General features: G+C 54.3%; 1 protein-coding gene across 1 annotated transcript; it reads right to left on the bottom strand.

Annotated features, from left to right (window-relative positions):
- Positions 1-1,485: 1,485 nt before the first annotated feature.
- LHX6 (LIM homeobox 6) lies at positions 1,486-23,973 on the bottom strand. Its single transcript, XM_036261534.1, has 10 exons — positions 23,791-23,973; positions 22,569-22,640; positions 22,018-22,200; positions 21,549-21,670; positions 12,944-13,164; positions 10,329-10,429; positions 10,021-10,116; positions 9,658-9,832; positions 6,132-6,235; positions 1,486-1,900 (listed from the first exon to the last, which is right to left on the bottom strand). Exons 1-10 carry the CDS (start codon positions 23,872-23,874, stop codon positions 1,880-1,882), a joined length of 1,179 nt encoding a protein of 392 aa, XP_036117427.1. The 5' UTR covers positions 23,875-23,973; the 3' UTR covers positions 1,486-1,879.
- Between the last annotated feature and the right edge of the window lie 3,142 nt (positions 23,974-27,115).

Below are 27,115 nucleotides of genomic sequence, written 5' to 3'. Positions count from 1 at the left end.
TGCCTTCTCTTGGCCCTGAGTCAGCTGGAACCGTCTTCAGAAGGGAAAGGCAGCAGGTTCCCTTCTTGGGCTACACCCATGCCTCGCCTTTCTCCAGGTCCCAGAGCAAGAATGACATATAGATGTTCACGTTAAGTGCCAACCTCAAGCATCTGAATTCTGAAACCTCATCAGACTCAGTGACAGAGAGTGCTGTAATTGCCTAGCGATGTCTGCCATGGGTGAAAACAAGGACAGATGATACATGTGTGCCACAGACTTGCTTCCCCTGTCCTAGAGTCTCCTTCCAAAGGCAATGTATCAGGTTAATCAGAGCAAGCAGGAGGACTTGGGCTGCACCGTGCTTGCTAGCAGCCTCTAGTGGGAAATGCATCGGGACACAAGTACTTGTAAAATGACAGGATAAACTTGGGACAAATGGGCGTCCCCTGAAAACATAAACCATGGTCTTGTGTAGCCCAGAGCCCTTCTGTTTGGGGTGGAAGAGTTGCAGCAGAACAGGGTGAGTGTGAACACAGTTGTGTCTGGCCTCCGTTCTCAGGAGTGGGTGGGGTGCCCAGAGGTGTCAGCTGGAATCTCGGACTGGGCACATTCACCTAGGCAGTGGGTACCCTCTCTCTACTCTGATATGGGTCCGGAACTTACATTCTGACTGCCATTTTCCTGGCTCTGTTTCCCAGCCCCCCATGAGTGGTCCCCCCAAAAGACACGACCCACACACCCCTACCAGGAGTCAACAAGTGGCCAACAAGGGCCCCCAATTCTAAGCTGCCCAAATACAGTCGTCCCTCACCACTTCATGCTTAACTTTCGCAGGTTCACTCTATCACGGTTTTTTCAAATATATTCATTAAAAAGTGGATCGAGACACTGAAAATAATACAGCGCACGCTCGGTTGTCTGAGTCAATTATACACCCCTGTATTACAATTAAAGTTAAAATTACTGTACGTATGGACTGTAGGCCTATGTACTCGAGCACCCCAGGAATCCTTCAACACCAGGTGCAACCTCTAGAGTCTGGAACGGATTGACCACGATAAACAAGGGACGACTGTATTTGGAAATGTCATCATATAGTTCAAACACCATCTCTGCTGTCAACTGTATACATATGTGCTGGGTAACTAGGTAGGAGGGTCTCTCATATACACCCCGAGTTTTCTCTTTCCTTTCCCAGCCCAGTGTGCCACATCCTTCTCCTCCAGCTCCAAACCAGTGGGGGTCCAGGTCCCCCACCCAGCCCCTGCCTGTCCCCCACCTCCTGGTCCGGGCAGCCCTCCATCTCTGCCCTGCTGGGCCTCTCAGGGTTGGTCAGTGTCTCTTCTCTCTCTGAATTAGCTTGACATAACCAGACAGATGGAAATGATAAAAATAAGAACATAAGCTTTCCTTTGGGGACATCCCACAGACACTGTCGAGTTTTCCAGACAAAAGCAACAGAATGGATAACACTGGGAGTCGTTGGCTTTCAGAACTCAGAGATGGTTCCAAGGAAGTAGTGGGTACAGGCCAAGATGGGAGGAAAGAAAACCTGTAAAGTAAGAGGCTGTTGGCGCTGCACAATTCAGTTCGGCCTTTCGCTATTGTAATCAGCTCAAGTGGAAGATGAGTCCTGTCTAGATGGGAAAACGGGACCATTGTTTCCCCCGGTTCCAAAGTTCAGGGAGCTCTGCCTTCAGGAGGAGGACTCTGCGGTGCTCCTGGTGGGTCTGGTTCTCAGCAGGAGAAGGGACGGCCAGGCCCACGGGCCCAGCTGGTGGCGGGCAGGATGGCAGATGAGGGTGGATGTGGAGGTGGGTGGATCCTGGCAGCGCTCGGACACTGCACTTCAGGGCTGAGGGGCGCTTGGGGTGCCCATGGACCAATGCAGGAAGCGTCAGTACTGAAAGAGGATGACCTGCGGAAGGAGGGTATTGGAGGTGGCTGAGCGGGGGGCCTGTCCCCCTCAGCAGCTTCCCAGAGGTCCTTGTAGGCATGGAGCATGTGGATGGCTCAGGGCCCAGATCTGGGTTCAAATCCTAGCTCTGGCACTTACTTGCTGTGGGACCTTGGGCAACTCACTTCACCTCTCTGAGCCTGTTTCCTCGTCTGTAAATGGGAATGACAAGACCTCGCTGTCAGAAGGGGGCGGATTCGGTGCGATACAAGAGCAGCAGTGAATGTCTGCTGGGCACTGCACCCCGCGCCCGGCACTGCGCCATGTGCCTGGCCCGCCTCATTTCCTGGAACCTCATCCCCATCCCTCACAGGTACCCCATTTCACAGGAGAGGACGCTGAGGCTCAGAGAGGTGAAAATCAGTGAGCCCGCCGTCACCCAGCTGGGAGGCGGTGGACCCAGCACTGCAGGCAGGCCTGGCTCAGAGCCAGTTCTCTTCATAACATCACTGCCTGGACCTCTCCACAGCCACCACGACAGCTGCCATCATGCTTATGACACACCAGGTGCACTTAGTCTTCACAAAGCCGAGAGGCAGGTGACTGAGACATGCCATGTACCTGACACACAGTGAGTGACCAGGGACTGTCTGCCCGTCCCTCTCTCCCACCTAAAGCACCTGGCTGACCTCTCATGCCACGGACACAGCCAGCTCCCTGAAGTTCAGGGCCAGGATTACCGGCTGCCTGGTCAATGGGATGTCACAGTAAAGGGTCAGGTGGAGGTCTTAAGTGGTCCTGGGACATTGGGTGTCGCCATATGGCTGTTCCATTTTCTGATCAGGAAGGTTACCTGCCCAGATCAGTTACCACGAGGAGGAGATGGAGGACAGCGTAGCAATAACCGCCATCTACGGCTACTTCTGTGCACCAGGCACTGTGCTAGGTTCTCTACATACACCGCTCATTTGTTCTCAGCAACAAGCATGGGTGGGTGGACCTATTATTATCCCCATTTTGCGGCTACAGGAACTGAGGCTCAGAGAAGCTGTGCTCCCAGGTCCAGGGTGAGAAGCGGCAGAGCTGGGACCCAGAGACCGCCTGCCTCAGCTCACGCCGCATCGCCTCCCACTCGCCCAGCCTCGGGCAGTGCTCTCCTCTGGCCTCCCAGATGCCTGGCTTTGGGCTCTTATTAAAAGTGGGCTCCAGTCTCTCTGAATGATCAATGACGGCTTGGCCCTGATTTCTTAGCACATTCTAAGTTCTGAAACTGTGGGATCGAGGGCCATGACCAGGAAGAAATGTGGTTCTGGAAACTCACAGGTGTTTGTGGCCAAAGGATGATGTGGTGGGGGCAGAGGGTGCTGCTCCCGAATGCTCAGGACCATTCTCCTGGCCAGGCCAGCGGTGGTCTTGATGAGTGGGTTCAGGGGCCTGCCTCGGGGGCACCGAGTCTCCTTGCAGCCAGGCTGGCTCAGGCCTGGAGTGACTTGGGAGAAAGCCTCCACAGTGCTGCACTGACCGAACCACACACAGGCCCCCAGGCCCCTGGGTTTGTCAGGATGTGGACAGAAAAGGTCCCCAGGAGCTGGCAGGAAGGCTCGACAGTGAGAGGCAGAAAGACCATGGAGGAGAGGGAGGCGCTTTTCTGCAGAGCTGCTGGATGTGAAGCTGGGGACACAGCCCAGCAAGAGAGAACTCTGGCTCAGCAGCCAAACTCGGGCCAGAAACCTACAGCCAGAGCTGCCAGACCCCAGGCTGGCTCATCCTCAGGCTGAACCAGACATAACCACAAGCTTCACTGAGCAACCAGAAAGCCAGGGCTTGTCTCCAAGCTCTGAGCACAGCCCTAAAAACTTCCAAGGCTGAACCCCCTCCAGATAGTGCCCATGCCCCTCACCTGGTGGTCCAGGCCCTTCATTATGTGATCCCTGTCATCTCCCCTCTACCTCCTTGGGCCTCAGCCACACTAAACAGCCCCAAGTCCCTCCAACTCAGGCTCCTCTGCATGCCTGTGCCTGGCATGTTCTCTGCTCCCAGTGTGAAATGCCCTTCTCCTCATCCCCTGCTTCTCCCCTAGAACTTTCACTGCCTCTTCTGGGTCCTCGAAGGCCATGTTCATCCCTCACCTCAAGTGCCCTGTCACTTTGGGGTGCAGCTACCCACCTCCTGCTCTAAGCCACACACTCCCTGAGGACAGAGACCATGGCCTCTGCAGTCCCTGTACCAGGTCCTACTGGACGAATGTGCTCCTGCAGGAGGGGCAGCTCAGAGGCAGGCAGTCCGGGGATGGAGGCCAGCCCTACCCACGTCTCTGTGTGGCCCCGGGCGGGCGGGCTACTGCTTGCTCTGTGTGAGCCCCCGTGTCTGCAGGTGTGAAACGGAGCCAACCGTAACTCCTCCCAGGGGCGCTGTTGGGGCTGAGGTCCGAGCACTGTAAACTGTGAAGTGCTGTGCAAAAGGACGTGGTTACTGGTCTAGGCAGACTTCAGAGTCCCACAGGCTGGCTGCATCCCTGGACAAGTCATCACCAGACAATGTGTGTGAGTGCCTGCTGTGAACAGAGGAGCAGCTCTTACTGGTAGTACGGCAGTCCCAGAGGGGACGTTCCTGGGACATGCTCACCTGCCACCGGGTGCTGTGGGACTGTGCCTGGAGCACTGCCACTCACTATTAACCTACCTGCCCAACTAGGCTGTCTGCACCTTCATGCCATACACCCTCCCCCATGGTGCCCAGCAGTGAGCCCAGCGCACGGTAGGTGCTCAGTCAGGAGGCAGAGCCAGAGGGGCTGTGCTGAGTGCTCCTCCCCCGGCCACCTACCAGAATCGCAGGGCTGGGTATTACCTAGCAGATCCCTGGTCCCCGCCCACACCTCGCCATCAGCTCTCTAGGGTCTAGGCTGGGCAATCTGCATCTTACAAACTACCCAGCTGATTCTGAAAATCACACCAACACCCACCACACTCTGCTGGACTCAAGGGCCCCTGGGAGCCCTTCCAGCCTGAAGGCCCTGGCCCTCTGCCCCTGGCCCACCACCCTGACTCCCGGCGCTCCCTGCCCCTGAGGACCACTGCAGTGATGGTTCTGACAGGCCTCCAGGAACTGCCACTGTCCACCCCCGCAGACTCCTCACTCTCCACACTCCTTCACCTGCAGCCCAAGGCCCCCACCTCTCACTGTTCTTCCTCCCAAGCCTGTGTGCCAGCAACACTGAACTGCTCACTTCCCGAGACAGCTCCTCGTGCCTTCCCGCATGCATTCTGATTCAGCCTTCGCGCCTGGACTCAGACGTTGCCTTCTCCCAGGAAGTCTTCCTTGCGTGCTTCCTGAGCTGTGCCCCACCCTCCACTCCGCAGCTCCCTTGGCTCCCCCATCACAGTTTGATCACTACTGGGTGTGTCTCCTCCTAAAGGGCAGGGACCGTGCTTTCTGCATCTCTGTGCTCCTGGGCACAGTCAGCACACAGCAAATGTCGGCTGAATAAATGAATAAGTGAATGAATACATGCACAGGTTCTCATTCAAGCTCTGTGAGCTTGAGCGACCTGGGCCTCAATGTCCCCCTTTCTAAAATGGGGGTGTGACTTCAAGCAGTGGCTCTCAGGCTAAGTGGGAGGTGCCCTGGAGCTGAGAGGGGAGGACTCCCTCTGCAGTTTCACCCAGAGCAGCTCCACCCACTTTCATCTGCATTACGGGTTGTGGAAAAGATGTAACCAAGGCTTCCAGTGCTTAAGAACAAAACTTTCAAGCCACTGTCCTAGGTGCTGTCTGAGCACCCTTCTGGGTGTCCAGTCCTAATGCTGGAGCCAACCAGAGACGAGGATTCCACAAAGGAGACCTTGCCAGTTGACCAAGGTCACTTGCTGAGCAGCTTTCCCTGGGCCTCACGAGCTCGGGATATTCACCCCCAACAGACAGGAGTGAAAAGGAAAAAGTAGGAGGACCCAGTGAGTGGTGGGAGACGGGGTGGCGTGTGATATGAGCCCTCTCTGGAACCACAAAGTTCGAGCAAAGTAACTAAATTCGGAAATCTGGAAAAGAGAAGACCAACCATCGGTGGAGAGCTGCGCGGAGGGTTGTGCACAGAGAACACACTGCCACCTGCTCAGGTGACTGCCGCGGGGGCACAGTGGGGGCCTGAGCATGCTGGACAGAGAGGCACAGTGCCTGCTCAGTGATGAGAAATGCTGCCAGAAACCCATCCCCACAGGATGGCTCTGGCCCACCAGACCCAGCCAGGCTCCATTTACCTTCTCACCCCGGTTGGAGAGCGGCCCATCCATATCGGCTTTGAGGTGGACGGGGGGCGCGGTGTAAGGCAGCCGGCAGTGCACCTGCCCGCACTGTACCTGACCTGTGGACGAGAGGATGCCTTGGAGCCCATAGCCAGCCTCCACGCAGGACCCCACCTGCTCTGTGCTCAGCAGGCTGGAGCCCTGGGACCACGTTCACCTGTGCTACTTACCATTCGATTGACCCTGGGCAAAATTCCAATAGGATTAGCTGCAATGCTGCATGTGAAAGACTTTATAAAGTTCTATTTGATAACTGTCCAGGTGACTGATAAACAAACACTCATAAATGAATATGTATTGAACACCTCCTACATGTAAGGCTGTACCTCATCTATTAGGATCCTCCTGTGGTGCCTCTTACCTTATCCCCCAGGTATTAGCTTCTTGATGATGCTCTCCCCGATCATCCGGTTAATTGCAACCCAACACCAACACCCGTCTCCACACTCCCTGTCTTTGCCAACTACAATACAAACTCCCGTGTGGGCAGAAATTTTTGTCTGTTTTATAGATTCCAGATCTTTGTGGATTTCCAGTACCTAGAATGAGGCATGGCATCCAGTAGGTACTTTTTTAAAAAAAATTTTTTCTTTATTGATTTTAGAGAGAGAGAAAGGGAGAGGGAGAGAGAGATAGAAACATCAATGAGAGCAAAACATTAATTGGCCGCCTCCTGCATGCCCCTCACTGGGGATTTGGCCCACAACCTGACTGGGAATCTAACTGGTGACCTCTTGGTGCATGGGTCGATGCTCAACCACTGAGCCACACCGGCCCGGCCAGTAGGTACTGTTTAAATATTTGAGTGAGTCACTGTACCTTATTCTAACATCTAAAACTATGAGAGAAAGGCCCTCCTTATGTCTGACACAAATCTCTCATGATTCAGCCTCTCTACCACTACATTAGAAAAGTCCATGGCTTCCTCTTCCCTGCACTTCATCCACTTTGGTAACAAAAAAGAGCCCTGTGCAGATTTACACTTGGTATGTAACTTGGGACAAGTCACTGTGTCTTTCTGAGCCCAAGTTCCCTCATCTATGGAATAAAGTGGTTGTATATGACTGGGGATTCTTAACTTGGGTGTTCTAGGAGTCCATGAACAGCCTGAGCTGACATGAAAAACTATGTGTGCATGTGCATTTTTTGGGGTCTTGGTCCAAAGCTTTTTGTCAGCTTGCAAGCTCTAAGGTTCCAGGAAACTCAAGGTCCTGGGAATTTAGTTAACTGCAAAGCAAAGTGCCGAGGCGACCTTCAGTCATGCAGCAGGTCCAAACACCCTTATGGTTTCTGCCCCAAGCTGGGTTCTACCTCAAGGTGCAGAGGAAAGGGCACCTCAGCCCCTTCTCTAGACAGAGACAGATCTAGGCTTGGTCAACAAAGTTTGAGGACAGAGTTCTGGTATGACTGTGGAGGCCATGGCCCCACTCTCAAGGGAGTCGCTTAGATCCATTGCAAACTCCACAGCAAATGCTAGCTGGTAGCCAAAATTCCTGGTACCTAGAAAACCCTTGGTCTTTGGTGCCTTTAATGGATGAACTAGATCTTCTACGGGCTCTGTGCAGCCTGAACATAAGTCACTGTTTTAAAAAGAAAGGGAGCCCTGGCCGGTTTGGCTCAGCGGTTAGAGCATCCGCCTGCGGTCCGGAGAGACCCGGGTTCGGTTCCTGCTAAGGGCATGTACCTCGGTTGCAGTTTGTCCCCGGCCCTGGTTGGTTGTGCAGGTGGCAGCCACTTGATGTGTCCCTTTCACATCGATGTTTACCTCTCTCTCTCTCTTCCTCTCTCTCCCTCCCACTCTATCTGTGCAAAAAATGGAAAAATGTCCTCGGGTGAGGATAAAAAAAAAAAAGATAAAAAGAAAGGGAGAAAAAGTCCCTCCTACTAAGCAGAAGGTTCAAAAAATGGAACAGAACAAAGAGACAGTTTCTAGTTGGCAGCCTGGTGCATGCAGTAGGCAGGACTCTGCATCCTCAGTTCTGCCAACCAGAACCACCACCACCATCACAGAGCAGACAATACTTATCCAGCACTTACTAAATGCTGAAGACTTTCAGTCAATGATCTCATTTAATGCCAACAACACTGCTTTGAGACAGGTATCCTTATTGTCTTCATTTTCACAGATGCGGAAACTGGTATTCAGGGAAGCTAAGAAGCGTGGCCCGTGTCACACAGCCGGGAAGTGGCAGGGATGGGATTTTAAGCCCAACAGTCTAACACCAAAGTCCACGCTCAGTCATTAAAGAATACTGGTTCCAACTAACTTACTGTGGACGCTTGGTTTCCTCATCTGTATAATGGGATAGTGATCCCTGATGTTTAAAACAGGTTAGTGTCTGGCACATGGCAGGGGCTCAGTAAACAGCAGTGTCTCTCTGACCTCTTCCTTTTACTAGAGCCACAAAAGAGAGGATTTGAGTTTGTAAGTATATTGTAGCCACTTTTATTTTTCTGGGCATGCCCAGCTTTGAGGAAACAATCAATGGAAATACCCTTGAAGGGAAAGAAAATACGTGATAAGCACCTGCTCAATCACAGATTCATTGATGTTCATCCTCCAGAAATGCACAATGCTACACCCTCTCTCCTCCAGGTTCCTGCTCATGGTTCACTCCACCATGACTCCCTCCATCTCCTTCAGTGCCTGCCCTCCCTCCTATATTAGTTTATTGTCAATCCACCCATGTCCCACTCTAGAAAGTGAGCCCCAGGAGCACACAGGCTTGGTCTATTGTGTTCTGTGTTGTATCCTAGAGCTTAGGACACAGAAGGCACTCCAAAAATAATTACTGAATCCATGAGTGGATTTTCACAACCCTGTGAGGTAGGCATTATTAATGGCCCAGTTTACAGATGAGGAAACTGAGGTTTAAGGAGGTTAGGTGATTTGCCCATGGCCTCCCAGCCCTGAGTATTCCCGCCACAGTGGCCTTCTGCAACCCAAATGCACCCAGTGCCATCATGCTCCCTGTGTCAGGCTGTCGCCTGCCTACATTCAGTTCCTCGGACACCTACGTACCTATTTCCCCACTCCTGTGTCTCACTCACCGTACCCATTATTTCCATCTCTGTCTCAGCTTATTCGAGAGGTGGCATCTCCACACCCCCATCCAGCACCTTTCCTATAGGACGCATGGCAATTAAAACACACACTCATCTATCTGGTTTTTGTTCCTTGTTGTCTCTCCCACCAGAATGCAAGCTCCACCAGAGCAAGGCCTTGACCCATCTTGTTCTCTCCCTAGTCCCCAGGCCCTGGCACAGAACCCATGCTTGGAAAGTACTTTTTGAATGGTTGAATGGCTTGCTTCTACAGAGGCAGAGCCAGATAACAACCCCTCTTCCCACCTCCTAGGTCCAAGCGACTGCGAAGCCCACATCTTCACCCTTCAGGCTCCGTAAGGCCGCCCCACGACTTCACCACCCACGCTCGCTCCTCTCCCGCAGACCTGGCGGCCTGAGTGTCGCGGTCACTTACTCTCAATGTAGCCGTGCAGGGTGACCATGCGCGCCCGCTCGGGGCTGCTGAACGGGGAGTAGTGGATGTCGTCGGATAGGGCTGAAGGGAGGCGGGACGGCGGCGCCCCGGAGGGCGGCACAGGATGCTGCGGTGTGTGTTTTTTATGACGCGCCCGGCAGTTTTGAAACCACACCTGGAACGACAGCCTCAGCAGCCTCAGCCTCACGGAAAAGGGGAGGACGCGCCACCGGGGACCCAGATGGGACTGCCTCGTCGGCTCCCGAAGAAGGCGGCCACGTGCGCCCGGCCCGCTGCCCGGCCCACTCCCAGACCTCTGGGTCCCGCCCCAGACCCAAAGGCCCCGCCCTCCCCCGGCCCCACCTGGATGACTCTCCGGCTGAGGCCCGTCATGTCCGCGAGCTTCTGCAGCGTCTGAGCGTCGGGGTTGTTGTCCTGCGCGAACTGCGCCTGCATAACCTGCCGAACGCGGGAAGGGAGGCCGGGAGGAGGGTTAGGCACAGGCGCACCGAGGTCTCCAGGGCCCTGGCCCAATCAGAGGCTCTGGCCTGGAGGCCACGCCCCAGAGAGCTATAGCCCCGCCTCCCCACCCGGGGTCCGGGAGAGGCGGAGCCAGGAGGCCCTCTCAGCCCCGCCCACACGCGGCCGGCCACTCCTAGCTTTCCCGGTACCTGCAGCTGCTCGGCGGTGAAGGATGTCCGCGCGCGCTTGGCCGGCTTGGGCTGACTGTCCTGCTCCGAGGGCACTGCCCCCTCCAGCGTGAGGCCGTTCCCTGGGGGCGACAGAAGTGGCTGACCACGCGTCCGCATCTCTTCTAATGGCAGCCTGCAAAGGACGGGGGTGGGGGGGAGCTGGTCCCTGGAAGGGTCAGGAGCGGAGTTGGCTGGGGATGGAGACCCCAGGGTCCTAGTCCCTGAACTCAGACCTTGAAGGGGCTTCGTTTCTGAGCGTCTGCTTAGTATCAGACGCTTCCCTCTCGGTGTGCCCTGTACGTCTCACGGCACTGAGGACGGGCGACATTACCCTGGATTGAAAGCGGAGGAGACTGAGGCTCGGAGAGAAGGAAGCCTCTGCCCCAGCCTTTCACTAGTGTTCTGACAGGTAGCTGACTCCAGCGTCCCAAACGACGCTGGGGAAACAGAAAGCTGACGAAACTAGAAAGCAAGCAGGCTACAGAACTGTGACCCAATTTTGTAAAAATTGATGAAAGCAAAAAGGTTGGAAAGACATAAATGTTTTAAACACCTGGAAGCAAAAAGGTTGGAAGGTGTTCGCAGTGGTTCCTCAGAGGAGGCCTCGTCTACTTGCAATTATTTTTGTAACTTTGGTGGTTTTTACAATCATATGTCACCTCTAAGGTTTAATTTTTTTTAACTGAACTATATGTTAGCTACTCTCTTTCCACTTTACAATCGCACCAAATATACTCCTATTTTATTTTTAGTATCTTAGTTTTCTGGATAAAGCGGTAATACATGTTCCTTATCAAAAACTCAGAAAATTCAGATAAACACACACAAAAAAAGAAAATTAAAATCACTAGCAATTCCACCACTTTTCAAAATTTATTGTATTTTTTTAATTAGAAAAAATAATCTGTTGAGGAAAAAACAAATATTCCAACATACATACATAGAAAAAAAATCTGGGAAGACATATACTAAAATATAAGGGGTGGTGTTTTTGGAGTGATTTTTATTTTCTTTTTGCTTAACAATCTTTTCTAAATGTTCTATGATGGGTGTGTGTGTGTGTGTGTAAGTTTAAAAAGTAACTGAGTCAGTAAAGAAGATCCAAGGTCCCGAGCCTTCAAGCTGCCCTGCTTGCTACCAGTCGGAGGTGGAGCCTGACTTGGGAGAGCAGCAGTGTAACTGACAAGGCTGTGACCAGGGATGGTCCTGATTGGTCCGGGTGTGGAAGGAGCCTGGTATGGGGAAACCTTTAACTCCCAGGATTCCATCCCAGCATCACAGCAGGTGGACATAGCACCCCAGATTCACTTGCTCCCCACCTATACCACTTAGTCCCAATCCTGGCAGGAAAAAGTGATGCTCCTGGTATAGCCTTGGCCAGGAACACTCTGGGGATCCCTAACTAGTTCCCAGGCTGGAAACTAAGGCAGGGTGATCTTTACCCCTCCCCAGAAGCACTGTGAATGGGACAGACATTTTGTGGTAGTAATGTCTCCTAGGAGAGCAAGCAGGACAAGGATTGGCTGGCTTGTTATTCCAAAGGGAAAATGAAACTTATAGAGGGAGCCACATCCCAACAGAGTCCCCTGCTTGATGAGGTCTGATTAAGGGGTCTTGGAGTTCGGGAATGGGGTGGATGGTATGGTGGTTAAGAACCTGGACTTTGGAGTCAGGCAGACGTGCTAGTAGGTAACCCTTGACAAGTCACATACTGCAGATGACCTCTGGCTGTTTCCTCACCTGTAAAATGGGGATACACCAGCTACTTCTTAGGGTTGTTGTAAGGATAACAATAATCCACATCACTGAGAAGTGAGCAGCTTTCACAGACCCAGATAGAGACCCCTGCTTCTGCTCACAGCCCAGCCTCTGCTTTCCCTTTCCAGCCCCCAACCTAACTGTAACTCGGCCACCACAACCCCTGAAAGACCTGGACCCTGTCCCTGGACCTACGTATCTTGGGGAATCAGTATGAGAACCAGAAGAGATTTAGGGATCTTGATAGTCCACCATCCCACCTGGCACAGATGGGGAGACTGAAGCCCAGAGAGGAAAGGAAACTTCACACGTCAGAATAGCATGTCAGAAACAGGACTGGAGCTTCTATCTCCAGACTCAAAGACCTTTCTTCTCACAATCCGGCAGGAAACCCTCCCGCCAAATCTTTGGCTTAGAGCTGCTGGCTTGGGAGGTGGGAGAACAGGGTTGGTCACAGGGTTGGTCGTTTCTCTAGGACAGCTGGAGGGGATGAGCTCTGAGGCCAACCAGTGCTGTCCAAAGGTGGAGTAGCCGGTCCCATTGTGAGAATCTCTCTAGGGTTCATTGACTGCCTCCTGGCTTTACAACACATCTGCTCATCTCTCTTTGAGAAGGTCCTATCATAAGCTGCATTTTACAGATGAGAAAACACAGTTGCAGGGACAGGCAGTGACTTCCAGCTCCCAAGCAAATGGTGGAGCCAGAAGTCTGGGCTCTGTGCACAGCCTCCAGGTGACCTGTCCCTAGAGGAGTGTAGGCAGTACCTGGGTTGCTGGGGGTGGGGTAGGGCTGAGGGCAGAGGTGCAGCCAGGTGCTGGGTGGGGCGGGTTGGGTACCGTTCTCTGCGGCCCTCTTGAGATTCTCGATCATGGTGTCGTAGTGGATTCGGCACAGCACCTTCTCCTCTACCAGGCCAAATTCCTCGCCCGTGGACAGCTGGCGCTTGCAGGAGAAGCAGGCGAAGCAGGCCAGATGGTAGGCGTTGCCGCGGGCCCGCCGCACCCAGTCGCTGGCGTAGATCTGTCGGCCACACCGTGCGCACTTGGTCCCAAATCGGCTGTGGGACACCAGGGCAGGGAAGGGGATGGCGAGGCTCAGACAGGCCACCCTTCGTCCCTCCAAACCCAGTAGCCTGCCCGAACATAGCTTCTGACCTCGGGCTGTCACTTGCTAACAAACTTCCCTATGCCTGGATCTATCACCCTCCCCCCCCCCAGACCAGATCCAACTAGAACGTGAGCTGGTGGGTAGTTTTTATTTTCTTCTCGGTGTTTCCCAAATTTTCTACAATAATCACTTACATTTGTATATAACATTAATCTGCTCACTAAAATATGTCATAGATACTGGGGGAAATATAATAATGGGCAAATCTTTGAGCACTTAACAACGTGCCCAGCAAGATTCTGAGTGTTTTATATTGAGTATCCCAGTTAATGTTCATTTTTCAGATGAGGAAAATGGGGGCCAGGGAATTAAATCACTTGCACAAGGTCACACAGCTTGCAAAGATAGGAACCCGAGATGAATAAACTGTACCCCAGTGGCAACAAAGCTCCGAGTTTCTCGGAAGCATAGGCAGATGTGCATTATCGGCTTGAGGACCCTGAGCGAATTGTTTAACCCCTCCAGGTTCTCATTTTCCTTGCCCTGAGCTGAACTACATGACAACAGCAATGAGTACTTACTACCATTCATTCAGTGCTCTGCAGTCTATTAAGTAACCAGCTAGTCCCAGACTCCGGAGCCCTGTGACATTCTAACAGTAAATGCCCAGACTAAATGCTCTCTTCCCCCTTGAGGCTTTCTTGATTCTGCCTCTTTTCCTTCTCCTTCCCCTTTGTAGTGAGGATATTTGGGTGCAGCTCTCTCTACCACCAACCTGGGAGCCCTCAGAAAATAGCAGAGTCTGGTTCGCCCTGTCCCAGAAGCCACCCCAAGGCCTGACCCCTGAGCACTAGGGAAGGTTTGTTCTTTAAGCTGATGTGAACCTGTCCAAACCCTCTGAGCCTCATTTGCCTCTGGGACACACTCCATTTCAGGGACTGGTGGCACCACCCATCCAGCTCCTCGGGTTTGGTAACCTCAATCATACACTTCTCCCTCCCCTCAATCCCACCTTCAGCCAATCATGAGGCACTCCTACTTCCTTTCCTAAGAATCTCTGGAACCCATCGCCTCCTCTCCACCGCCACTGTGGCCTCCTAGGTCGGATTCCCATCATGCACCCCTCTCTGCCAGTCTTAGCTCTGATCTTCCTTTCCGCAGAGCCACCCCTGCCAATCCACCCTGTCCACAGGGAAGTTTCCAGTTTGCATTCTGAATCCTGTCCTGCCCGCTTAAAATCTTTTGGTGGCTCCACTCTACCCTTGGGATCTGGTCCAAGACCCTTGGAGTTTATAAAGCCCAACAGACCACATCCTGTCACGCTCATCTCCTCCCTAACCTTCCTCAAGATCTCCCACCCCAAACCCAAGTATGAGTCCTAGCCACAGTGGAAGGTCATTCCCAGGTCTCCATGGCCCCCTCTGAAGCATTTTCCTACCCCAGGCCTTTGCACAGGCTGATTCCTTTTCCCACAGGCCCTCACTCTCCAGGAAAAGTGCCACAGTTCCCAGCACCACCCTCTCTGCACTGACCACACCGGTTTGCAGAAGTCTGGTTCCTTGGATCTCCCTTCCGCCCCTGGCATTCCTGGGAGAGGACCAAGAAGATATGCCTCTGTGTCCCAGGGCCAGCACACTTCCACCCAGAGGATCATTTGGAAACGCTGTGAGTGTGTGGGGGAACCAGGCCAGCAATGCGCTCTGGTTACAGGACCCCCACCCCCACCTCCACCACACACACAAACTCAATGCTACTGTCTCCGACCAGAAACAGTTAGCCCAGGCCCCGCTGAGCGCCTTTGCCAGGTCAAATGCCTCTTAAACAGAGACGGTTCCCTACCTCGGCAACTCGGCTTCCCCAGGGGAGAGCTCAGCACAGCCTGTGGTCTCCATTCATAATCCCTCAGTAGAGGGGAGAAGACCCCCGCTTTGCCCACCCTCGTCTATTCCCGCCTTGAGGGGGTCTGTTCGGCAGTCGGTCTGGTAGAGGCCCTGCTGCGGTCCGGGGTCCTGGGGTGCAAAGGCTTCACTGCACGCCCTTATTTTGCCGCAACTGCGTGAGGTGGGGACTCTGGCAACCACTTTGCACAAGTGGAATCGGAGGTTAGGGGTGGGCGAGTGACTAGCTCAAGACCACAAAGAGTGGGGCTGGATTTGAGGTCCGCTTCGTGGCGCAAAAAGGACCTCGAATCTGCAGAAGCAGCCAAACTGGAGATGGTAAGATCTGGATCCCAGGTGATGATCAAGAAAAGGGCCTGATCTGACCCCGTCACGTCCCCATTCCGGGCCGCGGGGTCCTGGAAACTCCAGCGCCAAGGACCTGGGGCCCAGTGAGTTTGGGAAGGCAGGGAGTGCGTTCCCAGTGAGTGGGAAGAGCCAGGGAAGGGAATGTCGGGCCTTCAGAGGCCAAACGAGAGCGACTTCGCCTCCCCTCTGTGGTCTCCGCGCGCCACTGCCGCTGTGCCGCGTCAGTGTAGCATCCCAGGTTCTTGCTCTTGGCTGTGTGGGATTCCTCGTCCTCCGCCAGGGACGCGTCCAAGACGTGCCGCGCACCCCCGATCTTCCTGCTCCACGAGGCCGCGTCGCCCCGGTGCGATCTGCGCCTACACTGCTGTTCACAGTGTCCCCATCCCCGTGATTCCATGTGGGTGCCGTGAGCGACCTCTCAGCAACTTTCTCAACACACACCCCCGTGTCACCTCGAATGCCAGGAGCTGTCCCCAGCCCTAGGATATCCTCGCACTCGCTGTGGCTCGGCCCAGTCAACGAAACCATCCTCGAGTCGGATCCTTGGGTGGAGGTGGGGATGGCTCATTATGCAGTTTGGGACGCGTTGCAAGCCGCTCCTGAAGCACTTCCTCCACCCAGGGCAGGGGTCAGTGACACAAACAAAAGGAACGAGTTGGCTTACGGATCGAGGCTCTGACAAACCGACAGACTCCTTCCCAGGCGGGCTGTGAGGCCCGAGCCGCCGGATTCCGGAAGCAGCGAAATTGGCGGCGGAGAAAACGAAACTTCAAGAAAAGGGTGTTCGGGAGCTGTGAAGGGAGCGCCAAAGGGATTAGGGGGCGCGGCTACCGCCCCCGCCCCAGCCTCGTGCGCGCCCCTCCCTGGGTCCCGGCGCGCGCCTGGGGGCAAAGGCGCAAAGGACAGAGGCGCTTGGAGGAGAGGGGTGCACGACAGATGCTGCGAGTCCTAACTACTGCTGAAAGGACTGCGCTCCTCGCCCTCTGTCCTGCATTTGGGTTGTCGTGGTGGTGCGGAGGGAGCTGTGCGCTCTTGACCAAGTACGGCTCACTCTCCCTGCCCACTTCCCCAGGATACTCAGCAGGAACGCAGTAATTCATCGCTGGATGAATGAGCCTCGAGGAGAGAGCCCATCGGAGTCTCACTACGACCTAGTCCTACACGTCATTAAGCTACTCCTTTTCTGCAGGAGGAAACCGAGGCTCAGCGTGGAAGGCCAATATTAATTCCGAAGTTAGTGAGCCAGGATGCCGAAACTCAAACCCGAGTTCCCGAATTTTACGTTCAGAACTCTCCCTTGATGGCCTTAGATTCCATAAGGCAAACAAGGGAGACTGTAGGTGGATCTCTGCCTATCTCCTCTGTTCCTTTTCTTCTGGGCAAACTCTAGGATGAGAAGCCGGAAAAAAAACAACCAGCAATTAAGAGGTTAAAACGCACCGCGCCTCGGAGGTCCCAGACTGAGGCCCCTCCCCCGAACTCCTTTCTCTGCTCCCCCAACATCTGTCCCCCAACAGCTGGCGGCCGCTGGGCTGCTCTCTGCTGCGGTGGGGGGTCGCTTCCCAGCCCTGAGCCTCCCCAGGGACCCTCGCTCCGAAGGAGGGGGTGGGGTTCTCCCGACTGAGCTTAGGTTCTAGGCAGAGGGCAGGGGAAGGCTGGGGGCTTGCCCTAAGTCACCTGGGCCAGGGAACAGGAACTTCAGCGCGGCCCCAGTGGCCCAGCCCATGGCACTCTCTGAAGTTTACCCCACAAACTCCAGGAGTGGTACTTGACCTTTTACTCCTCACTCCTATGTCAGGAGGCTAGAGGGCTAGGGACCGCGGTGACCTGATCCTGGCAACATGGACCCATTCAGGGCCTCCAAAGGAGGCCACTCGAGCCCCAGTGCTCCCAGAGCCCACCCGGGGAGTCTCACAAACTGAACAAGGAATCCAGTGCGAAGCCAAACACACTGGACAAGGAATCTTAGAGCCAGCAGAGAAGGGTCTTTGCCATTCCACAGGCCCCACCTCCTCGTGGAGAGGGGTGGCTGACATATCTCACCAATAGAAGCAGCATATTGAATGTCTAGACACAGGGATGGTGGAGTCAGGCAGCCCTGGGACTCACCCAGGGTCTGCCACTTATTAACTGTGTGACCTCACCTCTAAGGGCCTCGGTTTCCCCTCCTATAATGTGAAGATTATGAAAGTATCCTAGTCAGGGGATTCAATGGGATAAAGCATGTAGAGTTAGCAGTCCCTGGCTTAGAGATGAGCTCCATACCTTTTGATGACCAGTGTCCTCACCTCTGCCCAACCCCTTTTCCAATCTCTGCCCACTGTGTGACCCTGGGCTCTTCACCTGCCACTCTCTCAGGACAATGGGCATGACACTTCAGGAGGCTGAGGGAGCCAGGAGAGCGCTGTAGACGGCTCCGTGACCCAGGTGGGGACAGCAGCTACAGGTGGGTGGGTGGGAGGAAGCTGTCTGGGGTTGTGGTTGATATGAACACCTCAGAGAGGAACACTATTTTTTCCTCAGGACTTTTCTTTACTTCCGCAAAGAAAATGAAAAGAAAAAGGGTCTTCACAAAAAAATAAAAAAGTGAAGAAATTAAAAGTAATGTCATATTTCCCTGGTGGTAATTTTTTTCTGCTAGGACTCAAGGAGTTCAGGTTTGGGAATCTGTTTGAACCCACAAGGGCTGTTGAAGTCCCCCTTTGAAGGAAGAATTGGAGAAACTGAGGCAGAGAGGTCCAGTGACCTGTTATCAAGGGTCAAACAGCCAGTGGAAAATCAACCTCTCCCAACAATGAAAATAAGCCAGGGACAGCACTGGACCTACAGAGTCCCCCTCCCCCTACTCTGCTGCTTCTCCTGGTGACTTCCGAGAGCCTTTCTAACGTCTAACTTCCGGTGGTTCTACCTAAGGAGACCGCAGGATGGTCTACAAGGAGGGGCGAGATCGTGGATGGAACCCAAAAGAAACCCTTCAGTGGGGGATAAGACCCCAGTGCTCTCTCCCTCTGTCCTGATGATCTTGACCTCTCTTGGGCAGAGTGCTCCAGTCCATATCCCACCAGACCCTTGACCCCAGGCTTCGGGAAACAGAGGGTTAGAGAATCTCAGACCATGGTCCCTTCCCTAGCCCCAGCTCTTGAGAGGGGCACCCTCCTCCTGTGCCATCAATCCTGCTCTCTCCAGAAAGACCTCCCTTACATCAGCCACCCAGCGCCTGCTCAGAGCAGACAATAGTCCCTGCTTGGCACTCTGCCGGCTTTTCCTTTCCCTCTTTTGTGGGTTTCATTATTTTTGTTACAGGTGGGGCTGCCAGGGAAGGGTTATGACCGCAGGGAGACCTGGCTAGGGGAGAAATGATCAGAAGAGCCACAATTCTTCCTTCCTCCCAGGGAGTGTGAGCTTTTATTCCCTCCATTTTCTTAACTAAAATCTGTTTTAGTTTTGCTTTTGGGTCTCTTGTCACTGGGAAAAGATTATTGCTCAGAACCTTCAGCCCAGAAATGGCCAAGCCCCATCCCACCAGGCAGGTCTTGCTCCTCAAACTGCCTGAGGAAATGCCATCAGGGGATTGTGCCCAGCATCCGCCCTGCCATGGTGACAATGGTGATAATCAAGACACCCACAGCACCTGCCATTTAAGGAGCCTCTACAGAGCCTTTCTCTTTTCACTCCCTCCTTGGTAGCTCAGAGAGACAACCCTGGAAGTAGAACACGGAGGGCAGAGAGATGCAGTGATTTGTACAAGGTCACAGTGATTCAGTGTTATTCTGATGGAGCTCAGTCTCTGCCTCTTCTCAAAATAGCTGCACATTCCATCCTCTACCCCACCCCAGTGGGAAGGGGGACTCTAGAGCCAGTGGAGGCTCTGAACAGTGGGGTCAGGATCTGAGTTTTGACTAACCCTTGAAAGTCTAGTAAGCACAGCATTTGAGGAGGCTTGGTCCAACCAGGGCATGAGCTGGGGCTGGAAAAGCAGCAGGGAACTGTGGGCAGGTGACTCACAGGCTGCCAGGTCTGTCCTCACCAGGAGAGACAGCATTGGGATCCAGCCCTGCCTTCCTCTACAGGAGGAGGCTGAGATGTCATCCTGTTGGGTTTTCCAAGCTGGAGCCCTGTCCTTGGCTAGCCGATGAGCCCAAGGAGCCCCCGCGAATGGCAGCTGGCTTTTTTTTTTTTTGAACCATCTTGGAGTTAGGCCTAGAGCAAGGAGGTGACTAGACAGTAATTCTAACCTCCATTTCTTGCTTTGGCCAACCAATAGTCAGATGGGATAGTGCAGGGAGACATCACACTCTGGTTACACACCACACAATGATAACTCTGCTCTGACACACACACACACACAGCAGTCCACACCTACAACTCTATATTCACATTACACCCTTGAGCCCTCAGTACCTGGGTTAAGGCCTTAAGCAGAAATGCCCCTCAGAGGAGGAGGGGGTAGGATGAGAAATCACAGGATTTCTGAATCCTCACCCTCATGCCTCCAGATCCCTGTCCAGATGTAATCTTGTCCTGACCTTGTGCACTGGCATTTACACATTAACACACACTCTTACACCAAAAGACAAATGCTTGTCATAAAGTAACACACACGCTGTCCGCACATCCCTGGCCCTGCGTCGTGAGACCTTCTCTCGGTGCCACCGCACGGATCCAAATAACACACACACATACATTCCTTGCAAGCTGAGTCCTCAGCCAGTCACCTTGTAAGAGACCCCACACACCCGGCTGTACACCCTTTCATGCCCATATTCAAAAGAAGAGTCCAGTTCTTGAATCATGTTTCCCATGATTTCCCCAGAGTATTCCAGTCCAAAATGCTGCAGACTTCCCCTAGATTTAAAATCCTCTTTCCAAGTCTCTGAAGACTCAAAGTGGGGGAGTTTTCCACCACATTCCCTGACTCCCAAGAAGACTGAAGCCGGATGCGGGGGGGGGGGGGAGGTTATGGCGGGGTGGATGGGGGGCAGCTTTCTCTACTCTTTAAGAAAGCCCCTGAGAACAGGCATCCCCTCCCAGGAACCAATCCCACAATCTCTTAGGGCTCCATAGGCCCAGTGGTGGGGCATCAGGCCTGGCTCACGCTTCCCGCAGGGATCAGGCAGGCGGCCGCTACACCCCTGACCTCACAGTGACCTCAACCCCATGACGGGGTCAGGCCAGAGCCTCTCGGTTAGGAGCAGGGGCGCGCGAGCTGCCGAGACGCAGCGGCAGGGCTGCACCGCGGCAGGAAGAGCTCAGCTGCTGTCGAGAGCCTCCGGGACCGGGCACTGCCTCCAGGAGAGCGCAGCCCGGGGTAATCCTACTCAGCGCCCGGCTGCGGCGCCCTACTCTCCCCCTTTCTGTCCTAGCAGCCCAAAGTCGGCCTAGACCCAGGACAGGCTGAAACGATGACGAAGTTGGGACTGGAACAGACGCCTGGGACCCGACCATTAGATCGACGCCGAGGTCTAAGTTGAGGCAGAGCGAGAAACCGCGGTTAGGGCTTAGGAAGAAGGTCTTGAATATGGGAATCTGAGACCGATACAAGGCCAGTGCTTGGGACCTGACTAGCCCCGAACCCAGAGCAGAGCAGGGGTCAGAGCCGGGGTAAGTCTGGAGTCTAGCTCAGGGTCCCGCCCAGGGAGAGATGCCGGCATGGCTCGAGTCAGAGTAGGGTTGGAACCCAGAGCCCAGCGCACTGGAGAGGCAGCCAGATGGAGGCTGGGAGTCGAGCGGGTCGGGGCCAGAGCCGGGGACATCAGAGCTCAACCGAGGCGCTGGAGATCGGAACTGGAGTCTGAGACTCGGGCAGGACCGGAGACGGAGACAGAGACAGACACGCGACCGAAACTGAGTGGGCCGCAGGAACAGGAGGCGGATCTCGGACCGGCACCGATGCTGGCACCAGAGCGCAGCCTGGAGCTCCTAATTCGTGGCACTAGGAGCCAGTAGGCTGGGTCTGTGCGGCGCGCCTGGAGTGCACTCAGGACTCTGGGGCTCGGGAGCCAGACACACGCGCGCGGCAAAGGAGGCTTCCATGCGCGCCAGGGGGCCTGCCCGCGGCGACTCTGCTGGCCTGGAGGCTGCAGCCTACCTGAAGTAGTCCATCTTGCAGAAGATTTCCTTGTTCTTGATGTAGCAGCTGTTCTGCTGTCTCAGTGATGTGCGACACACGGAGCACTCCAGGCACCGCACGTGCCAGATGAGGTTGTTGACCTGGGGAGGGAGCAGAGTGGGGGCGGCTCAGCGTGGGACTCTTTTCACGCCAGGCCCCAGTCTCCCTGGCCCCATTTACAGACAGAGACTCGAGATCTCTGACGGTGCCTGCGACTTCCCCCACTTTTCTTCTGAAACACTGAGGCTCAGGGAGGTAGAAATAAACTCTTCCCATTTCTTCCGACGGGGCCCCGGGGACGCAGAGAAACACTAAGACTAGCCCAGAGCCGCTCAGTGAGGCAGCGGCTGAAATAGGATTCGGAATGCAGTGAATTTAGGGCTGGCGTTTCTTCCCTGCAGCCTTCTGTGCAACCCACACCCCGCCAGCACACACGCCCCTGTTTCACCTTGAGCAGATACCGGTCCAGGATCTCGAGGCCGCAGCTGGAGCAGATGTTCTTGCCGGCAGACGGCACGGAGGAGGCGGCAGAGGGCGGTGAGCAGACAGAGGGTGTGCTGGGCGTACAGGGGGAGGCCCGACCCTCGTCCTTGTCCAGAGCGCCTGCCAGGGCCTCGGCGTCCGACTGAGCCTGCAGTGGGGGAGAGAGGGGGAGCCGATCGCTGAGCCCCAGGCCCAGCGTAGTAGCTGCCTCAAAAACAAATCTGGGGCCCCAGCGCACCAGTTGACAACGAAATCCCCCAGAGACGCCGCGCCGTGTGCTAGAGGACAGGAATGGAAGGGCCTATTGAAGAGGAAGGGACAGGTTCAACTGTTAACACACAAGTCCTGGGTGTCGAGAGCTGTCAAAGCCCACGTTCTCCGCCGGAAAACCCAGGCTCGGAAAGGGGCGGCGCCCTCCGGGATTCCCCCAGCGTAAGGGCAGCGGTTCGGGCCGGAAAGCTGGGCCTGGTCCCCAGGGCCGGACTGCGGACCCGAGGCAGGGCCAAACGAACTCACCATGGCTGGCGGAGCATTCCCTTCAAGGCAGCGGGTGGTCGCTTTGCAGCCAGACCCAGGCTGGGCCATCACCTGAGGGAGGGGGGAGAGAACCCAAGCGGTGGCCGCTTCAGAGCAGGCTCCGCTCAGCCTGAGCCCAGCGCCTCCCCGCGCCTGTTATATAAACCAGCGCGGAACAATGAGTCCTAACTTTGTAGTGGGCATTTAAAGCCCTTCCCCACAAAAGCGGTGTCTCTCTAATGAAGCAATTTGAATTTGGATTGGATTTTTTCCCTCTCTCTCCCCCTCTCCCTACACTTAACCCGTGGCTCTTGAAGTAATCGCTTAGTTCCCTTGCAATCCAAGCCTCTGAGGGGAGAAAAAAAAAAAACACGCGCACACACACAAACTACCTGCAATTAGAAATTGTCGTGAATGCCCAAGATAAGAGGTAGCCAGAGTGTCAATTCCAACTGTCAATCAGTGAGATCCATCAGGCCGCCCAAAGAATTGCAAATTTGATTTTTTAATGGTAGTAATTAAAAATCGAATTTTTTCTCCCTCTACCCACCCCCCTTCCTCGTTCCCTTCTCCTGCTCTCGACACAAATGCAAAAAGGAGAAAAGAGAGAAAGAAAATAAAAAGGAGATTGGGGGGTAGTGTTTGAGGAAAATAAAAAGCGGAGCGCGGGAGCATCAGCCCACCCGCCCCGCACGCGCCGCTAAATTGACGCGGCGATATTGACACGGATGCAGGCGCCTTTCTAGGGCCACTCGGAAGGAAACCCAGAGCGAAATGGGGGCTAGATCGGGGGCGAAACGGGACCAAAAAGAGAATACAGAGTGTCGAAGAGGAGGAACAGACACCCTCCAGCCCCTCGGCGCGCCCGGGACGGCCCCGCGTCGGGATCCTCAGCGTTGCCTCCGCACAACCCCCGGCGCATCGGCGCTATCAGCGCCTATTCAGACGGACAATACCCGCCTCGCCTCCTCTTGATTCTCCTGTGTCTTTGCTAAATCGCTTTTTGAGAAATTCCTCCAACATTTGCATAATGTGTTCCCGCTTTCCGCGACCCCCCCGCCCCCGCGCTCGCGTGCGCTCACTCCCACACATACACACACTCACAGGCGCACCCCCGCACCCCTCCAATAGCGGCCGCCCGCCCCCCCGGTCGGGCCTGGCTGGGTCCCGGCCCCAGCTTGACCCTGGCCGGGGCCGCTCAGCCTCTCGCTGGCTCGCTCACCTGGTCGGTGGCGGGGCCGCCCTCGGCCGGCAGCCGGCAGCCCTCGGGCAACGCCGGGGCGGCGTTCTCATGCTTCCAGTACATGGGCCGGGGAGCAGAGGGCCCCGCGGGCGCGCAGCGCAGAGAGCCGCGCCGAGGGGGGCCACGGCCGCAGTGGGAGCAGAGGCTGAAGCAGGAGCAGGAGGAGAGCGGAGGAGCCGGCTCCGCGGCTCCCGGCCCGGCCCCAGCCCCCGCCCCCGGCCCGCGCGCAGCCCCGGCCTCCTTGGCTGCCGCCGCCGCTGCCTCGGAAGAAGGTCCCGACAAACTTAGAGAGGCCCCCGCCCCCTCCTCCTCCTCCTCCTCCTCCTCCTCCCCCTCCTCGTCGTCGTCCTCCTCCTCTCCCTCCTCCTTCTCCTCCTCCCCCTCCAGCTGCGGCGTCGGCCGCCCTGCCGCTGGAGCCCCGTTCGGTTCAAGATGAGTCATGCGTGACCAATCCTCTCCCCGCCTAGGGAGAGCGAGACACACACAGCGAGGCAGCGACCCAGAGACACACACACACAGTCATATAGACACACAGAAACTCAGAGCTGCTGACATACAAAGGCACCGGCAGGCACACGTCCACCAAGCTCTCACACTGCCCCTCCCTCAGAGGGCACCCACAGCTCTCAGGCACAGCCCCGCTCACAGGTACCAGAGGACCCATGGCCACACACCATCATCCGAGATGGATTCCGCAGACAGTCACACACGATGCAGTCCCATGCCTGGTACATCTGTGTACGTGCTGAGGCAAACGATTCCCTTTCCATCATTTACAGGAGCACGGGTATCCGTGTGCCCTCGCACACCGCGGATACCTCTGCTCCATAACCAGAGACTGCACCAGCTCCTGACCACTGAATGGGATTGGGATGGGACAGAGATGAGAGTTCTTGGGGGGGGGGGGTGTTCCCCTGAATCCTCCTGGGAGGGATTGTCAGGGACATCTCCCTTCCCTTCAGGATGTGCTGAGCTATCCAGTCTAATGCCCTTCTTACCTTCTCTCTCTTTCTTTTTTTCTTTATTGATTTTAGAGAGAGAGGAAGGAAGAGGGAAAGACAGATAGAAACATCGATGACAGAGAACATTGATTGGCTGCCTCCAGCATGTGCCCCACTGGGGATGTGTCCCACAACCTGGGCATGTGCCCTGACTGGGAATTGTGCCAGTGACCTCTTGGTGCATGGGTTGATGCTCAGCCACTGAGCCACACCAGCCGGGCTCCCTCTCACCTTCTCTATGGTTCTGCTGATAGAGGTGGGGAAGGCAGGGAGGGTTGGACATTTATATAGGACACACAGAAAGAAAACTCTCAAAGACAGGACCTTGCACAACTAACACCCTACAACACATATACAAGTGAACACTCACAGCCTCAGCCCCTTCTCCACACACAGACTGATCCTAGAGAGACGTGTAAATATACAGCGTCTTCTTAAAACAAATATGCACACTCAGACTTAGACCCAGCCCTATGGACACTAAGATACCTCACCTCTGGGCCATCACACGTACCATTTTCTTCCTAATTACCCTCGTTTGCAAATGTAAACACCTCACACAGTGTTCTTCCACTTGTACACACATCCATACTTAAGAGAGTACAGACTCCCACAGTGCTTCAGACACATGTGAAACCTCCTGTCCTCTTACTCAGACACCCACAGATATGTACACACATCCCTACAGATGGCGAAATAACCATTTATAGGTAGAAACAGCCTCCACACCTCCGAAGACACAGGATTCCCAGTAGTCACAGTCTCAGTCATGCACTGTGTACACACAGGCACATCCTGATGGACACACTGACAAGGGTATCTGCACAGCAACATTCCTGAAAGATACAAATACCTGTTCCTTTCCAGGCACCAAGATACACAGAAACAGCCCCAACCCCAGCCAATGGCACCTCCCACCTCCTGCATCTCTGCATTCCAGTCATTTATTGCTCTCAGACACAGGAATTCAGAGCGAAACCCTTTTCTCTGAATCCTAATCTTGTATGCTAAGAGCACATTTGCAATGTAAAAGCTGGTGGTGTGTACATTTACACACACACGTGCACACACATACACATGCACCCTCAAACAGATAACTGCAGACAAACAACCTATTCCCCCTCAAATACCTTTTTTTGCACACAATAAACCCAGTGACTGCTCCTGGGTACTTGAATCTGTACCAGGTTTGGCATTCTACAATCATAGGTTAACTTTCTTTTAATAATAACTTTATGAGGTAGTGTTTCTCTTTGTATCCATTTTACTGCCGAAGAAACTGAGGCTCAGAGAGATCGTGTGATAGGTCCAAAATGGTGCCATCTGGTGAATGGCTAGAGCCAAGAACTCAAAACCAGATTCATCTGACATCAGAGGTTATACTAGAAATCTAGGCTGTATGCATGATCATGTCTACTCTCTGCATATATACACACACAGGTGTGCACAATCTTATTTTTAAAAATTATTTGTCAAAAGACCTGGATATGACTCCCAGCCTCACCACTTACAGGCTCAGCTTCTTTTCTCATCTGCAAAATGAGAATAATGATAGGATGACCTTGATCTCCTCCTCCTCCTCCCCTTCTGGGTGGCTGGGGGAAGTGGGAGGTCATTGAACATTACACAGTGCTGCACGTCTCCCAGATGTGTGAGCGCAGAAGGGTTCCAGAAAAGGAGATGACTGGAGGATGGTACTGGCTTTGCAAAACTTCTCAGGCAACAGGCGTGGAGGAGGCTGGAGCTGAAACTAGAGGACAGATAATTTGGGTGGATTTGGGGAAGCCAAGGAAGTATTCCAGGTAGAGAAATGACTGCAAAGATCCCGAGGCTGAACAAACAAGCCGTGGTACTTCTGTGAGAAGGAATGCGAAGCGTGCACTCTCTGAATGATGGCAATAATAACTGCCATTTATTGAGCATTCATGTACCGAGCACTGTTTACCTGCATTTCTCTTAACCTTTGCGGCAACCCTGCAAGAATGTTATATTATTATACCTATTTTATAGTTGAGGAATCAAGCTTATAGGACCCCCATTTCAAGCTCTAGCACTCAGACTCCAGAACCCAAACTCTTACCTACTATTCAATTCTGCTCCTGAATTCTGAGTAGATGCTCAGAAAATCAAAACTGGAATAAGAGGTATTAAACTCAGAAGTGAGGCACAAAGACTCTGGAGCTAGACTGCCATGGTGCCCATCTTGGCACTGCCCCTTTTTTCCGGGTGACCCTGGACAAGTGATTCAGCCACTCTCCAGTCTCAGTTTCCTCATCTGTGAAGTGGGGATGATAACAGAGTTC

Source organism: Molossus molossus, unplaced genomic scaffold (genome assembly GCF_014108415.1).
Source record: "Molossus molossus isolate mMolMol1 unplaced genomic scaffold, mMolMol1.p scaffold_m16_p_14, whole genome shotgun sequence".
Lineage (NCBI taxonomy): Eukaryota > Metazoa > Chordata > Mammalia > Chiroptera > Molossidae > Molossus > Molossus molossus.
This window is presented reverse-complemented; position numbering and strand designations above follow the sequence as displayed.